The sequence below is a fragment of the Schistocerca gregaria genome, chromosome 3 (assembly GCF_023897955.1).
Source record: "Schistocerca gregaria isolate iqSchGreg1 chromosome 3, iqSchGreg1.2, whole genome shotgun sequence".
Lineage (NCBI taxonomy): Eukaryota > Metazoa > Arthropoda > Insecta > Orthoptera > Acrididae > Schistocerca > Schistocerca gregaria.
Window position 1 is genome coordinate 765,597,361 of NC_064922.1, and position 18,085 is coordinate 765,615,445.

The 18,085-nt window shown below is 43.0% G+C and overlaps 1 protein-coding gene across 2 annotated transcripts in view; it reads left to right on the forward strand.

Moving 5' to 3' along the window:
- LOC126354014 (ATP-dependent translocase ABCB1-like) overlaps positions 1-18,085 on the forward strand; it is a 212,921-nt gene that overhangs the window by 73,516 nt on the left and 121,320 nt on the right. For both annotated transcript variants that reach the window (XM_050003333.1, XM_050003332.1), the window contains exons 5-6: positions 6,706-6,806; positions 12,708-13,004. In XM_050003333.1, the coding sequence (XP_049859290.1) occupies positions 6,706-6,806; positions 12,708-13,004 (398 nt within the window). The remainder of the gene's footprint in view (positions 1-6,705; positions 6,807-12,707; positions 13,005-18,085) is intronic.

The following is an 18,085-nucleotide window of genomic DNA, read 5'->3' on the forward strand; positions in this document are numbered from 1 at the left end:
TTTTCTGTCCATCATCTGTGGTCGTCTCAAGTAGAGACGCTCATTCTTCTCCATCTGAACTGCCTACAGTGGTATTCATTATCGAATTATCTGCAAGCTTACAGAACTTCAAATGCATCTCATAATTCCTCACTATTTCAATACCCCACTTCTTTACGTAATTTTTCGGTCGATTTGCTAAGACTTCAGTCTACTCTTCATCATTTCTAAAAAAAATGGCTCTGAGCACTATGGAACTTAACAGCTATGGTCATTAGTCCTCTAGAACTTAGAACTACTTAAACCTAACTAACCTAAGGACATCACACAACACCCAGCCATCACGAGGCAGAGAAAATCCCTGACCCCACCGGGAATCGAACCCGGGAACCCGGGCGTGAGAACGCTACCGCACGACCACGACATCATTTCTAAATTGCAATCGCAATCTGTATTGCATTTGGGTACGCTTTGCGATCCAATATCTGATTCCGGAATCTCCGCCTGTCCATGATAGAATCCAGATGAAATCGTCCCATCTCTCGGGGACTTCTCCAAATATACTACATTCTTTTGCGACTTCTGAGTAGTGCATACTCTGTTACTAGTTTAAATTTATGGCAGAAATCTATTAGTGTTATCCGTCTCTCATTATTACTCTACTCCTTTTGCTGCCGTATTCCAACCCTCGTAATTATTACTTTATTATTATTTTCAAATAGTTTCTCTACCAGTTCATCTTCTGCTTGTGACGTCGTCGTATGGCTGAACTGTTGTGGATGGCTTTGTTTTGCTCTCGATTCTGATGAGGATAAACTTAGAAACTGACTATTCACGGCAACCCACACTCTGCCTTATTCGTAAAGAAATCTACTCCTGTTCTGTTACACCATTATTTGCTGCTGCTGATATTTCTCTTTATTCTTGAGAACAGAAACGTTGTCTTCTTCCCATTTTACTTTTGGACTTTTGCGTGTCCTATTCAGTTTTCGTTTCCTGTCCATTGTTCCTATCTTCCCCACCACGTTCAAATTTCTGACATTCAATGCTCCGACTTGCATAATGTTGGTTATTCAACATTTTTTCTCCTGGCTACCTCCCATAAGCGAACCGAAGTCGTTAACCAATGGAGAAATCATTGTGGAACCTCTAACTTACAGGCATATGTGTTGAAAATGCGGTGGCTTCTATTGGCCCGTCCCGATAGACGCGAGTGTTAGCATGCCGCTTCTGGGACTCGGGGAGACAGGCTGGCAGCGGATCGAATCTTCCCAGAGGATTAACGCCGAGGGCCGACGTGCCTGCCAGCCTTGATGTGATTTTGACGCCAACGTCTGTCTAGTTACACGATTCGCAAACTTTTTGAAAAAAATCTCACACTTTCACGTGGGATAACACTAGACGCAGACAGATACGGTACACAATTTCCATCCCGTGGGAAAGGGGTGGCAACATAAAGGGCATCCACTAACGTTGCCAAATGCAAATTAAAATGCTCATCCCGTGAAGATACAGGATAAATGCCTGCAAGAAGAAAGAATGCTGTGGCTTCCACAGGCTTCTTCATCTTCATGCCTTTGATTATTGCTGACTCTTCAGCCTTTTAGTGGCAGTTCACCACCTCATCGTCGAGAAACTGCCCTGACGCCCTTACATTCTGTCCGTTCCACCGTTGACTTTGACAAGGCTGTTGGCAGGACGAGGGACTATACCGAAAATCTTCGACCGCCATTTCGGATGATTATTATTCAAAATTTAAGGAGCTGAAGACGACCAGTAAAGGCGCTACCTCTTTTTTCTCCTCCAAAAAACGCTTGTTTTGGCTAGATCCTTATTCTATATTATTCAAAATTTGTTTTGCAATTTTTCCTCTTCTTTTTCATTTTAATCTTAATTCTTAGGATTATATTTCTTCATATTTCAAATGAAAAAGAAAAGTGTTCTTCTTCGGGATTATGGTATCCTTTGTAGTCCAGTAAAGACTACTAAGCGTCGTCGGTCGTAGTTGAATTCCAGTTTGTTTTCCTCGTGACAGCAAACATAGAGAGAGAATTAAAAATTTTGGATCCACTCAACATATTTTCTGACACACCTTAGTCGTATGATCCAGTGTTGCTTTGCAGATAAGACTGAAAGTCTAAATGCCGAGAATAGCTGTGGTTATCGAATAGTAAATGAAATGAGCCACATACCATGTATACGACTGGTGTTTTGTTCTTGGGAATATATGCCAGTCCAGTTGGAAAATGACCTTCAAGTCGACGGGCCTGTTCTAGTAATTGAAGTACCTGAAATGTAAAATGTTCGATCGAGTCCGAGAGCTCAAATTTCACGAACTGTCTATCGCAACAAGAAATAAAATACTTCTTCAGGATGTTACAAGGCAGAGTTTCGTGTGCACCCGTACCTGTTAGAAGTGCTGTTCTGGTTTTAGAGTGTCGTTCGCACATTTGAATCCTGCACTCCTCTCTACCGTGAATCACGCATTCTTTAAAATACCCTCTTAACTCATTGCAAAACTGTACAACTCGTTGTTCCAGTTCTTCAGCCACAGCAATGGAAGCGCTGTACACTTCAATTCTGAGATGGCTCCGGATAGAAAAATTCAGAGGTGACCTTGGAGGCCACTTATCCACCTCGGACCATATTCGATCGTTTAGTGTCGTCTTATACTAGGAAGAATACAGGCTGTCCGTAGTTAAAGTTACATTTTCGAAACGCTGTACAAATAGAAACATTGTTCAGAATGATGTCATCATCTAACAGCATACTATTGACGCAGCACGAAATGTCATGAGAAAATAAAATTACCAAAATTTTACCAATAGATGGCGCTGTAAACGTCTTCACGTAAATGAGGTCGGCTACAAATGTCAGATGAATGACTATACGACGGCCTTTTGAGTTGCGCGTTACACCGACCATACTGCTCAATGTCGCGTGACTCGGTAAGTTCGATAGGTAACAGTTGTTGCACTGTTAATTAGGTGAACCCATCCACCACGGCGAGCTCGTACCAAGTCAGATGGGAAAAAGTGGTTTTTAACTGTCCTGAAGCCAAAAACAGCATAAAAAGCAAAATTACATCGGTTTATAATTGCCATGAGAGGGCCGCAAGTCCATATTCAATATTCTGTACATCTTTTTCAGTCACAAGTTGAAATCTAGATGCATGAAGTCCCACAAAGGACCGCAGTGTCTCGGAGGTCACGTTCAAAATGCATTGCGCATTGAGTGCCTTCAGTTCAGGTATGTCCGTAACTAGTGCACTGAACAGAACATCTTTCCCATAACAACCCAGCCAGAAGTCACAAGGCTGAAGATCAAGGGATCAGGACGGCTAGACTGTAGGGAAATGGCGGCTGACAATTCTAGTACATCTGAAATCCCTATGCAGCGGCCGCCGCACTCGCTTGTAATGTGCGGAAGAGCGCCATCTTACATAAAAATGATCCTACTCACACATCCACGCTTTTGAAGGGTTGGGAACTGACGCTGTGCACGAAGTATTCTTACAGCTTTTACCAGTGACGGTACAGGTATCAGGATCCGCACGACACGTCTTCTCGGAAAAATACGGCCGCACTGCACAGTCAGTATTGCAGAAAGAAGTGCTACCGGTTGATGTGCATACGGATTTTCCGTTGCCCATATTCTACAATTCTTCTTACCGAAATATCTTTGGAGCTGTAAATGGCCTTCGCCTGTCCAGAGAATGTTCCCTGACCTTTCATCGTCCATCCACGCAAAATTTGACTGCGAAAATTTCTCTTGCTGGTAGGTCAGCAGGAAGCAACTTCTGGACATGGAAAATTTGGTATGGTCTTTCGTAGGATTTTAAGCATCGTGCTCTTAGGCAAGTCCAACGTTTGGACAGTTACCCAAGCACTGCATGTCTGGACACTACTGCTCGACATCTCCTGCAATGCTGTGACCACATCTTAGACAGACGGCAGATCAACTGCTTTCCTCCATGCGCCACATAACGCTTCAAAATAATTTGTCATTTAGAAATTTGTAATCATTTCCTCCAGAATCTTGAGTGCCCGCAACTTCTGCAGAGCTACTGGTGCACAGTCATCGTTCTTGTAAAAGAACTTCACCAGCATCGTGCCACGCTTCGTGGAGGCAGTCATGTTGGGCATCTCTGACACAAACTGAGGAACAACCGCGCGCTGCGCGTCTGTTGGTGTGCATATCCTGACGGTTACACAGCCCTCTATCGGTGAAATTTTCGTTATTTTTTACGGAATTTCCCGCTGTGACAATAATACGCTGTTCAAATTTCATGTCGTTTACATCAGTGGTTCCCTTCTACAGCGTTTTGAAACTGGTTGGGTTGTTTGGGGGTAGAGACCAAACTGCGAGGTCATCGGTCCCATCGGATTAGGGAAGGACCGGGAAGGAAGTCGGCCGTGCCCTTTCAAAGGAACTGTCCCGGCATTTGCCTGGAGCGATTTAGAGATTTCACGGAAAACCTAAATGAGGATGGCGGGACGCGGGATTGAACCGTCGTCCTCCCTAATGCGAGTCAAGTGCGCTGACCACTGCACCACCTCGCCCGGTCTTTTGAAACTGGACCTGTAATTGTGGACATCCTGTATTTTCCTATGCCCCATCATGCAAATGTCACATTCCCATTGTTGTGCAAGATACGGTAGACCATGAGTGAAATTTGATACTGAGTTTACCCTCATTGGAAGCATCTAAAGTACCATATGGTGATCAATCATCACCAGAACACAACAATTACGGAAAACACTGCACCGAGTAAGGTGGCGCAGTGATTAGCAGACTGGACTCGCATACAGGAGGACGACGGTTCAATTCCGCGTCCAGCTATCCTGGCTGAGGTTTTCCGTGATTTCCCTAAATCGCTTCAGGCAAATGCGGGGATGGTTCCTTTAAAAGGGCGCGGCCGACTTCCTTCCCTATCCTTCCCTAATCCGATGAGACCGATGACCTCGCAGTTTGGTCTCCTCCCCAAATCAACCCAACCCAACACAACACAACACAACCAAAAAGCACTGCGGAATTTACACCAAGATATGCACAGTTTTCTGTCCGATCGCACTAATTCTGTGAACTTGTGTCTGTCGCTGATTGCGCGAGACTTACTGTTATCTGGCTACGCAAGTACTGTGGCCATACTGGAAAATCATGCCACTTAACAAGTTGTCGTACGATAAGAGCCACTGGGGAATCAATCTTGTGTATGAAGGACAAGTTGCGATAACCGGCCTTCGAGGGCAGCTGCGTGATTCCATCTCACAATTCGGCATAACCTATCCAGTTGGCGTCGCTAACAGAGAAATGCGATATCTTCGACTGACATTCAAAACCACGTGTTCGCTCCACAAAAGTCGTTACCGTAGAGCAGGCGCAGAGGACGGAGTGACCTTGACTACCCGTCTTTTGACTGTCTAATTACGGCATTACTTGGATGGCAGAGTTGGAGGAAAATGTGGTCAGTAAATGCTCATCATTAATGTAGATTTCTGAACTAAAGCCGTTACAGCTGCATTGTATATTTTCTTAGCTTTTCTTACTATTATGTGGCTCAGCGGTGCCTTCTCCAGCCCTTCCACCAGATTAGATTTTCCAGTAATACCTGGCACCGGACCCGTTCTGTGCGGATGTCAGACATGTTGACTATTTACATGAAACAGACATATGATGAGTATGAAATTGTAATTGCTAGAAAAATCTTCCGCTTGTATTGGTCAGGCGTGATGACTACTCAAGTGGGATAGAAATACGACGTCCTGCACAATGTCTCTGACAGTATGATGTGAAATAAAGATTTGAACTGTTGTGAGAAATATGGACAAAATTCAGAGAGAGAATTAAATTTTGCAACACTTAAGTGTGAGTGACAAACGAAGAAAGACAAGCTGACATGAAGATACCGCTTACAGCCATTGTTGATTTACTTTTATGGTGCACATTAATTAGAGAGACTGACTGTAAGTAAGAGCCCACTGAAACACACACTATTGGTAAGACTTGATGACATAGTTTATATGATAGGAATTTAAATGACCGTCTGGTTACAACAGACAAAGTTAAACGAGTACAGTGGAAAGGAGAAAAACTGTTTGTTAAACATTATAAAGAAGCAAGAGGAAGTCAATACAGGAAATAGATCTGCAAATAAAAGGGCAAATACATAGTAAACAAATTAGAAGCTGTCTTGATCGCTTAACCATTTTAATGGTGAGAGGTTTCGATCTTTTTATCATATCATCTTCGGACCATGAATGTCTGGCAGAGGCGGTGGCGCGTGGCAATCCTCTTGTTTGTGGCTGGTGGTGTACTGCCTATCGATCAAGACTGCTTCTAATTTATTCATAATAATTACAAATCGCTGTTTTCCTATAAAAGAGCTGTGTTCTTTAAAATGTCAAATACGTAGTAGTGCAGGTGAAGATGACCTTGTAACGCTACTGAAAAGTCAATGTAGTGAAACCAGGAACCCTCTAAACTGTGTACTACAGAGTAATAATTATATTACGCAGGCGTTAGAGGAAATACTCGTTGTTTACCTGTTATCTTTTCGTGTATTTCAGTTGCAGTATAGTTCCGAACTGCCAGAACGTCTGTTTTCTGCCGAGGTAGTGAATGTGCTCGTGTTCAGTAGATACATAAATATGTAACAGTGAGATCTCCGTAAAACTGAGATTTTTGTGGTTACCGTATCTAAAAACGTATCTTTTTACGTTACAGATTTACCGAATCCGTGACATCTACCTGAAGTCAGTGCTACAGCAAGACATCGGTTGGTACGATATGCACCAGTCTGGAGATTTCGCCAGTCGAATGGCTGAGTGAGTATTAGTAACTTTTTAATAGATTATTATATTTTATATTACGCTCAGGTTACAAAAGTCATGGGATACACCTTACTGTCCTCTGGGACCTTCTTTCCACCGGCATAGTTCAGCATCTCGACGTGGTGTGGACTCAACAAGTCGCTGGAAGTCCCCTAAATAAATACTGAGACATGCTGCCTATATAGCCGTTGATAAATTCGGAAGCGTTGCTGGGGCAGGATTTTGTGCATGAACCACCTTCTCAATTACGTCCCGTAATGTTCCATGAATGGCCAAATTATTAGCTCGAATTGTCCAGAATATTCTTCAAATCAATGGCAAACAATTGTGGCCCGGTGGCTTAACGCATTGTCATCCGTAAAAATTCTATCGTTGTTTGGGAACATGAATTCCACGAATGGTTGCAAATGGTCTCCAGGTAAATTAACATAGCCGTTGTCGGTCAATGATCGGTTCAGCTGGACCGGAGGACCCAATCAATTCCATGTAAACACAGCCAACGCCATTATAAAGCCACCACCAGCTTGCACCGTTCCCTGTAGACAACTTGAATCCACGGCTTTGTGCTGTCTGCGTCACACTGGAACCCTACCATCAGCTCTTACCAACTGAAATTGGGACTCATCTGACCAGGTCACGGTTTCTCAGCGGTCTAGGCTTCAACCGATATGGCCACGAGCCCAGGAGAGGCGTCGTAGGCCATCTCGTGCTGCCAGCAAAGGCCATATTTCAAAGCACTGCCCTAAAGGATACGTTCGTCGTACGTCCCACACTGATTTCTGCGGCATAACGCAACAAATTACGGTTATTTCACAGTTCGAGCCTGTAGTCCATTGGTTGTTGTTTTTGTTGTTGTTGTCTTCAGTCCTGAGACTGGTTTGATGCAACTCACCATGCTACTCTATCCTGTACAAGCTTCTTCATCTCCCAGTACCTACTGCAACCTACATCCTTCTGAATCTGCTTAGTGTAATCATCTCTTGGTCTCCTTCTACGATTTTTACCCTCCACGCTGCCCTCCAATGTTAAATTTGTGATCCCTTGATGCCTCAGAACATGTCCTATCAACCGATCACTTCTTCTAGTCAAGTTGTGCCACAAAATTCTCTTCTCCATAATCGTATTCAACAACACCTCATTAGTTATGTGATATACCCATCTAATCTTCAGCATTCGTCTGTAGTACCACATTTCAAAAGCTTCTATTCTCTTCTTGTCCAAACTATTTATCGTCCATGTTTCACTCCTATACATGGCTACACTCCATACAAATACTTTCAGAAACGACTTCCTGACACATAAATCTATACTCGATGTTAACAAATTTCTCTTCTTCAGAAACGCTTTCCTTGCTATTGCCAGTCTACATTTTGTATCCTCTCTACTTCGACCATCATCAGTTATTTTGCTCCCCAAATAGCAAAATTCCTTTACTACTTTGAGTGTCTCATTTCCTAATCTAATTCCCTCAGCATCACCCGATTTAATTCGAGTACATTCCATTATCCTCGTTTTGCTTTTGTTGATGTTCATCTTATATCCACCCTTCAAGACACTGTCCATTCCGTTCAACGGCTCTTCCAAGTCCTTTGCTGTCTCTGACAGAATTACAATGTTATCAGTGAACCTCAACGTTTTTATTTCCTCTCCATGGACTTTAATAACTACTCTGAATTTTTCTTTTGTTTCCTTTACTGCTTGCTCAGTATAGAGATTGAATAACATCGGGGAGAGGCTGCAACCCTGTCTCACTCCCTTCCCAACCACTGCTTCCCTTTAATGCCCCTCGACTCTTATAATTGTCGTCTGGTTTCTGTACAAATTCTAAATAGCCTTTAGCTCCCTGTCTTTTACCCCTGCCACCTTTAGAATTTGAAAGAGAGTATTCCAGTCAACATTGTCAAAAGCTTTCTCTAAGTCTACAAATGCTAGAAATGTAGGTTTACCTTTCCTTAATCTTTCTTCTAAGATAATGTCAGTATTGCCTCACGTGTTCCAGTATTTCTACGGAATCCAAACTGATCTTCCCCGATGTCGGCTTCTATCAGTTTTTCCATTCGTCTGTAAGGAATTCGTGTTAGTATTTTGCAGCTGTGACTTATTAAACTGATAGTTCGGTGATTTTCACATCTGTCAACACCTGGTCTCATACATCTGCCTCACCAGATTGTAGAGTTTTGTCAGGACTGGCTCTCCCAAGGCCGTCAGTAGTTCTAATGGAACGATGTTTACTGCCGGGGCCTTGTTTCGGCTCAGGTCTTTCAGTGCTTTGTCAAACTCTTCACACAGTATCGTATCTCTCATTTTATGTTCATCTACATTCTCTTCGATTTCTATAATATTGCCCTCAAGTACATCGTCCTTGTATAGACCCTCTATATACTCCTTCCATCTTTCTGCTTTCCCTTCTGTGGTTAGAACTGGGTTTACATCTGAGCTCTTGATATTCATAGAAGGGGCTCTCTTTTCTCTAAAGGTGTCTTTAATTTTCCTGTAAGCAGTATCTATCTTACCCCTAGTGAGATAAGCCTCTACATCCTTACATTTGTCGTCTACCCATTCTTGCTTAGCCATTTTGCAGTTCCTGTCGATCTCATTTTTGAGACGTTTGTATTCCTTTTTGCCTGGTTCATTTACTGCATTTTTATATTTTCTCCTATCGTCAATTACATTCAATATTTCTTCTGTTACCCAAGGATTTCTAGTAGCCCTCATCTTTTTACCTACTTTATCCTCTTCTGCCTTCACTACTTCATCCCTCAGAGCTACCCATTCTTCTTCTACTGTATTTCTTTCCCCCATTCCTCACAATTGTTCCCTTATGCTCTCCCTGAAACTCTGTACAACCTCTGGTTTAGTCAGTTTATCCAGGTCCCGTCTCCTTAAATTCCCACCTTCTTGCAGTTTCTTCACTTTTAATCTACAGTTCAAAACCAATAGATTGTGGTCAGAGTCCACATCTGCCTCTGGAAATGTCTTACAATTGAAAACCTGGTTCCTAAACATCTGTCTTACCATTATGTGATCTGTCTGATACCTTCTAGTATCTCCAGGATTCTTCCATGTATACAACCTTCTTTTATGATTCTTGAACCAAGAGTTAGCTATGATTAAGTTATTCTCTGTGCAAAATTTTACCAGACGGCTTCCTCTTTCATTTCTCTCCCCCAATCCATATTCTTGGTAGCACCTTAAAATACCAAAGCTTATAGCTATTAAAATTATACTGATGCATACGGTGTCGACCAGATATCGCGGTGCCACACAAAAATTTAGCAATACTATTCAATAACACAGTCAATAGCGACGTCTCGCTGCAATCCGTGACAACCAATGGGAGGAACTCCAGGAGAACACACCTTCTCCCCCCCCCCCCCCACAACATATTAGCTCCCTCACCCTGGGGTCAAGGTCAATATTGACTTCATCCGAAAGAGTCAACATCATAGTGTAGGATCGATGAGTTGTTCAAGTTTCTAATGAACTTCTACCATAGAAAATCGTGATGATTGCACATAGCTTGTTTATTTGTGCATCAACTGACACTTTGATTGTCCATGACAATCGTAAATTATGCTTAACTGTTGTGGTAAAGAGGTGCTCCAAAGTTAAGTGAATCTTTCATTTATTAATTTCATAAAATGAACTAATATTTCTTGTGTTCATGTTAGATGAGCCTTGTCCTAGATCAATCACGAAATCCACAGTTAAGGCTGGAAAAATGTGTTCCGTCTGGTCACAACAATATGTGCCGAATGACTTCAGGTTCCAGAGAAATCTGTAGTGCAATTAAAGCATTTTTTCAGCAGCAGCTAAAATGATTTCCAGAGTGATCATTACATTCTGCCGTGAAGTGTGCGCTATGTTGCAAATTTGAGGCTAATTAAAACAGTGTCGAGCTTGCCTCTTACCGACTGAGATAACTACGCACAATTCATGTCGCACTGTTACAGTTTCATTTCCTGTAATACCTATTTTCCGAACTAAAGCTGTGAGTGCGATCCTGGATAGCGCACTTGGTAATAGCATTGCCTGGGAAAGACAGGTTCTGGCCCAAAATTGTAATTCATCAGGAACTTTCAACTCACGTTATGATTTAAATGTAATTTACAGTTTATCATACGGTTGAACGCATTACTGTAGGAGTGCCTACCACCCAGTGGATGCGCGGGATTAGTCGAGCGGTCTAGGGCGCTGCAGTCATGGACTGTGTGGCTGGTCCCGGAGGAGGTTCGAGTCCACCATCGGGCATGGGTGTGTGTGTTTGTCCTTAGGATAATTTAGGTTAAGTAGTGTGTAAGCTTAGCAGTTAAGTCCCATAAGATTTCATACACAATAGAACATATTTTTGACCGTTAATTTTCAAAACTGCGCTGTACCGAAACTACAATTCGGTATTTTTGGTGCACTATATAAATGACGTAGTCAATGGTAGGATTACCTGTAGTATTGGTAGAATTGTAGGGAAAGTAATTTCAATGAACATGTAAGTAAGAAAATGAAAGCCAACGACTTATCTTTGTTTTTTCCCCTTTGTTTGGTTGTTTGTTTGTTTTCCACGTAGTTAGAACCGCACGTCATTCAGTGTTAGTCCTTTGCGTGCTTTATATTCTTCCATAAATTGCATTTTAAAAGTAATAAAATTCTGTGCTTCCATACAACCAAGTACAGTTTACAAACACAAACATAAAAAGTACGTATAATTATTGTTGTTATTTTGTAGTCAACAGAACGCCCTTCATCTTGATCAAAGGCAAGAGTTTTCTATTGTTACTGATAAATGTGAAAGTTGTTTAAGAATAACTCGGCAAGGGTGGCCGAGCGGTTCTAGGTGCTGCAGTCCGGAACCGCGCGACCGCTACGGTCGCAGGTTCGAATCCTGCTTCGAGCATGGATGTGTGTGATGTCCTTAGGTTAGTTAGGTTTAAGTAGCTCTAAGTTCTAGGGGACTCATGACCTCAGACGTTAAGTCCCATAATGCTCAGAGGCATTTGATTTTTGTTTTTGTTTTGTTTACGAATAGTGGAAACTTGTTTTATGTAAGTTTGACGAAGAACTGAAGCGATGTTTGACATATTTTGTTTTGAGTTTCTTTCTTTTTATTTTATCTTTTTGTTGAGGAGGATGTGTTTTCTAGCACTGTATGATAAATGTGGAATGGTTTCCGTATTTTTGTTACAACATCCCTCTGTTTCACATCACAAAATAATAATTTTCAAATAAAGCCTGAATTAAACGTTGACAATATCAGTTTTATTATAAATACTGTTAAAAGTTCTTCCAGTCCATATGTGGCATACAGAAAACCAGTGCTTAACAGTATTGGTTAAAAACAGTCTTGGTTGCAGTTTTAGTATTTTTATTTTTCAACGACGCGTTTCGCCTTACTTAGGCATCTTCAGGTTATCTTTTCTAGATGGACGCGAGAGGCACCAAGATCTGCATAACGCGTTCCCGTTCACAGGAGCGAGTAACAGAGCAAGATGGGGGCTTAGGTAGCAAGCATGACGCACTGTTAATTCTTAAGCTACGTTGAATAAGAATTTTCAGTACGTTTCCCCGCCCTTTATGTACATTCACTCAGTTTCTATATGGTTCACCACTTCTGGTTTTTAGGAGAATCTTGTAAGACGCTGATTACATACGTAAAGGAAGCGATCGTTATGAGGCAACGACCGACAGACATGCAACACACCCGGCTCACAGGTAACGCCGGTATGAACTTAATAGACCAAAGCTACCAGGAATACTACCTTAGTCTACACTTATCACGGTTACAGTAGCCTACGGTTGTTTTCCATCTCTACTATTTCTATCTTCCATCAAAGTATCGCACTTGTTTACGAGTGCTTGACCTCGTATTGTGACTGTACTTACTGCGCTGTGTGCTTGCAGGGACCTGCTGAAACTGGAGGAGGGCATGGGCGAGAAGGTGGCCATGTTCCTGCACCTGCTGCTGGGGTTCGTGGGCAGCCTGGTGCTCGCGTTAGTCAAGGGCTGGGAGCTGGCACTCATATGCCTCATCTCGCTACCCATCACCATGATCGCCATGGTCACCATCAACATCATCTCGTCCCGCCTGGCGCGCCGCGAGCTCGAAGAATACGCCAAGGCCGGCTCCATCGCCTCCGAGGTGCTGGGCGCCGTGCGTACCGTCATAGCGTTCTCCGGGCAGGCCACTGAGGCGGAAAGGTACTAGAGACAGTTGCGTTTTCCGTTCTTCCGTATATCACTAGATTAGTACCCGGCGTTGCCCAGGTATGTATTGCCGATCTTCTATTGGTCCTTATCCTCCTTCCACTCTCTCAGTCTATCTCCACCACCTGCTCTAGGTACCCATCTCCTCCACCCCCCTCTCTGATCATCTCCTAATGTACCTCTCACTGTCATCTCTTTCTCAACCTTCCTCTCTCAATCTGCGCCTCCCCCATCTGTCCATCTACTCCTTCTTCACCTCCTCCTTCCTTCTGTAATTCCTTGTCCCCCACACTATCTCAGTCTCCTCTTCTATCTACCCACCTTCTCCTCCCCCCTCTTTCTCTCAACCTCCACCTACCCTCTCCCTATCCATCCTCTCCTCTTTACTTTCTGTGTCCATCTCCTCCCCCGTCTGTCCATCTGCTCCTTCTTCACCTCGTCCTTCCTTCGGGAATTCCTTGTCCCCCGCACTTTCTCAGTCTCCCCTTCTATCTATCCATCCCCTCGTTCCCCTCTTTCTCTCCGCCTCCACCTCCCCTCTCCCTATTCATCTCTTCCCCTTTACTTTCTGTGTCCATCTCCTCCTCTGTCTCCGTCCATCACTTCCATTTCCTCTGTTCGTTTCCTCCTCCCCCTTTGCTATTCATCTAATCCGCCCCCCCACCTATCTCTTCCTTCTCTTGTGTCTGTCCGTCTCTTTCTCTTCCCATTCTCTGTCCGTCTCCTCTTCTCGACTCTTTCTGTCCATCTCTCCCTCTCATTCCTCTGTCCATCTCCTCTTCTTCCTATCTGTGCCTTCTCCTTCCTCCCCCTTGGTATCTGTCCAACTCATCGTCCTGCCTTCTCTTTCCAAGTTATCGAATTTGCTACAGCAGGAGGCTAGTGGTTCTTACCTCTACAGTACTTCTTTCCAAATTGTAACTAATATGTGTACCAAGTTTGTTTGAAATCGCTCCAGGGGTTCAGGATCTGGTTTTTACACGTGGCTTTATACTAATACGCACATGTCAAACGTATTTCACAGATATTTAATATGTTTTATACGTATCTGTACACGTATTTCACCCACATTTCTAGCGAATTTCGCCCGTCAGTTTCATTTTTATGACACTTAATGTTTGTGACGTGGCATCTCCTGACCTTCCGGCTGTACAATGACATAATTTCGCAGGTATATTAGTGGTACATGTGCCGTCTGTGCGAAAGGTATTGTGAATAGAGTTGATAGTAAAGAAATAATTGACTGAAACGTCACACATGATGCGACATTTTATCAAGCACCTCAATTTTTATGACGTCGTATCTTCTGAACTATGTGTCGTAGAAGTATATACTTTTTTATGTAAATTCAACGGAAAATTTGGATATTGTGTACGAAAAGTGTTGCGAATCAGTTTTGTGTTAACGAAATAATAAATTTAAACATCTTGCATGATGTAGTAATTATTCGCACGTTCAGTGTTTATGACGTCATATCTCCTGAAGTAAGTGTCTTACAACGATATAATTTTTCTGGTACGTTCAATGGTAAAAGTGAATATTGTCCGCAAAATGTCTCACGAGTATTGGCGGTAGTGAAGAAATAGTAAATTATAACATCGCGCTTCGTGTAACAGTTTTACTGTATTTTCAGCGAATATGTAGTCAGCGATAGGCTGTTTTTCTTCCATCATTTTGTAGGGCCGTCAGCGATGGAAGTTTCTTGAAGCTGTGCAATGATGTGTAAAGTTTGTTGCAGGTCTATAAGTGCTCTCATTCTCAAACACTGGATGACTGAATTGTGGCTATTCTCGTGTAGTGGGCTACACTGCTTTTTCACCCTATCTCCACCCTTTTGACAGGTGTGTGGTTCTTATCCCCACAGTTAGTCTTTGCGGACAGAATGTGATGCGTCTACCAAGATTAGCTGAAATTGGTTCAGTGGTTTAGGAGCAGATGTAGAACACACATACGTATGAGGGGTACCCAAAGAAGTCGAACAAATTTTTTGGTGGGCAGAGCTTTAGTACCTCTTTTTGCCGCTAGCAGTGCATAGAGCGAACATTCCAGTGTGTGTATGCCGAGTGCCGTTGCTAAAGAAGGGCAGTGCTAGTTTCGGCAGATTTTATAGTGACAACTGTTTTGCGTGATTGTCGTTTTTGTAGTAGCTGATTTTCGTGAACAGCGAGCGGTGGTGAAATTCTTCTTTTTGCTCCAAAAAAATGAAATAGAAACTCTTGAAACGTCAAAAACGGCGCACAAGGACAATGGTCTGGGGAAAATCAAGTGTTTGAGGTGTTTTTTTCAGAAATGGTGAAACATCAACTGATGTCAAACGTCCTTCTGGTCGTCCTTCACGGTCCGAACACATGAAAATGTTGAAAACATTCGTGCAATCATCAACGAAGATCTACGACTGACCATTGAAGAACTGACGTGTTCTCCAGTACAGAAAATTGTGACAGAAAGTTTTGGAATGAAAAGAGCTGCCGCCTAATTCGTGCCACAACTGCTGACTGCTGATCAAAAGCAAGGTCGCATGGAAGCATGCTGAGCTTTGGATGACAACTACCGAAATAATATGAACTTTTTTCAAAAAACTATCATCAGTGATAAAACTTTGTGCTACGCTTACGAGCCTGAATGAGAGCAACAACCGAGCCAGTAGACGACTGCAAGTTCGTCCCGACCACAGGAAGCCCATCAGGTGAAATCAGACATCAAAACGCTGTTGATTTATTCATTCACAGTTTCTTCCTCAAGGTCAGATAGTTAACCAGGCTTTCAACTTGGAAGTTGTCAAACAATTGCCTAACAATGTGTGCTAGAGGCGGCGTTATTTGTGGCAGTCGGGTGACTCGTTTGCCCATCATGACAATGCCTCTGCTCACACAACCCCTGCCTGTGGGAGTTCTTAACCAAAAATGGTATGACCCCTGTTTCTCACCCAACACACCCACCCGATGTTTCCCAGTGCGACTTTTTTTGTTCCCTAGAAGGAAAGGATACGTGAAAGGAAAGCGTTTTACTGATGTCGCTGACATTCAAAAAAAAAAAAAATTAGAGAGAGATAGAGAGAGAGAGAGAGAGAGAGAGAGAGAGAGAGAGAGAGAGACGGAGGTGCTGTCAGGCATAACATAAGATGAATTTAAGCAATGTTTTGAAAATGGAATAAAAGATTAGACGAATGCATTTGCACAATTGGAGTGTTATTCGAAAGGGACTGAAGGTTTGTGTTTAAAATGTGTGTAAATAATTTTTTTTAAAAGTTTGGTTTCTTTTTGGTACCACCTCGTACACACATATGAATACATACGTACGTACATACACTTTTATGAGTTATATAGATTCGCATCTTTATGATCCAGTGCTGTTGTACAAGGTGAAGGAGAAGAAACGCATGAATATGAAATTTCCAGCCAGTCAAAAAAAGTGAAACACTCGGAATGTTCTCGGGTTTCTAACAACGTCAATTGCTTAAAACTATACAGTAATATCTAGTTAACCATTGGAGTGGAAAAAGATAATGCATTGCACTTCCTCGACGTCCTTGTCCACCGTAAACGAAATGGATACCTTGGCCACAGCGTCTACAGAAGACCTGTACCTGCACGCCACCAGCCATCATCATCCAGCACAGAAGCGCACAGTATTACAAACATTGGTGCATCGTGCAAGATTAATATAAGACGACGATAACCAGTCCCATGAGCTGAGCCACCTACGCAAGGTTTTCAGGATAACGGCTGCTGGGCCCATCAAGTGAAAGAAGTGATTTTTGTGAAATATCAGAATAAGACCACTGACGAAGAGCAGGAAAAGAAATTTGCTTTGCTGCCATTCTGTGGCTCAGTGTCGGGCAAGATAAGCCGCCTGTTGAAAAGACACAAGATCAAATCAATCTTCAGGCCTCCGATAAAATCCGTCAATTGCTGAGATCAGTTAAAGATGCAATAAGTCTCAGAACACCTGGAGTCTACGAAATACCTTGTGAGTGTGGCCAGAAGTACATCGAACAAACAGTGCGCACTGAGGAACAACGAAGGAAAGAACATGAGAGGTATTATCTATCGCCTACGCTATCCACAGAAATCTGCGTTAGGTGAGCATGCGTTAGAAAACGGTCACCACACTAAATTTGACGATACCTCTGTCGTGGCTCGCACTAACGGCTTCTGGGACAATTTAATAAAGGAGTTTATTCAAATAAAAATTACAGCAAACATCCTGAATAGAGACGGTGGCTTGCAGCTCAGCGCCACGTGGGATCCACCAATCACGTGGTTAAAGAGGGCACATCGAAAGCCGACTCAAAACATGTCCATATATGGCAATGTCACGGGCACCAGTGACGTCACAGCCGGCAGCTGGCGTATATAAGGGCGCACCAACAGCCCACTGGCAGTCATATCACGTGACAAAGGCCAAGGAGTGGTTCGCCAAAAGCTCGTGTAGTTTTAAGCAATTGACTCGCTTGGAAACCCGAGAACATTTCATTCACTCAGAAGACATGGCCGGATGTCAATGTAAATCTGGTCAAATGTACACTATGTCCGAGAATGTATAATTATTGCATTAGCAGATAACTGTGACGGGGGGAACGCCACCAGAATGCATCAGTGTTGTTTACGTTTAGCGTTTAGCAGCTAGGTAAAAAAAAGGACGGGAACAGCGTCTTGTGATGAGTGATCATTGTGAAGGACACGAAGTTGCCACATACTCGTGTGAGACAATGTCACCGGCATTTGATAGAGTTTGAGAGAAGCCTCATCCTAGGCTTCATTTGGTTAGCTTGTCGAGTCTTATAATGTCCAGACTTGTGAGCCGTTCAGAAATGACAGTGTTCAGATGCTGGACGGCAAAGAAACTTGAGGGCAGATAGTCAACCAGGTCTGACGGGTAGATGAAAAAATTGCCGTACTGTGCATCAGTGACTTCGTAACCCTATCACATCTGCCAGTACCATCCCAGGGTAAGTAATAGAATCTCTGTGATATGCTGTGACATGCCACATCATTGGTTGGAGATTACCGGCAGGCAGAGTACGGATTTACTGTTCCATACGTGGACTGCCGTTAACACCACAACACAAACGG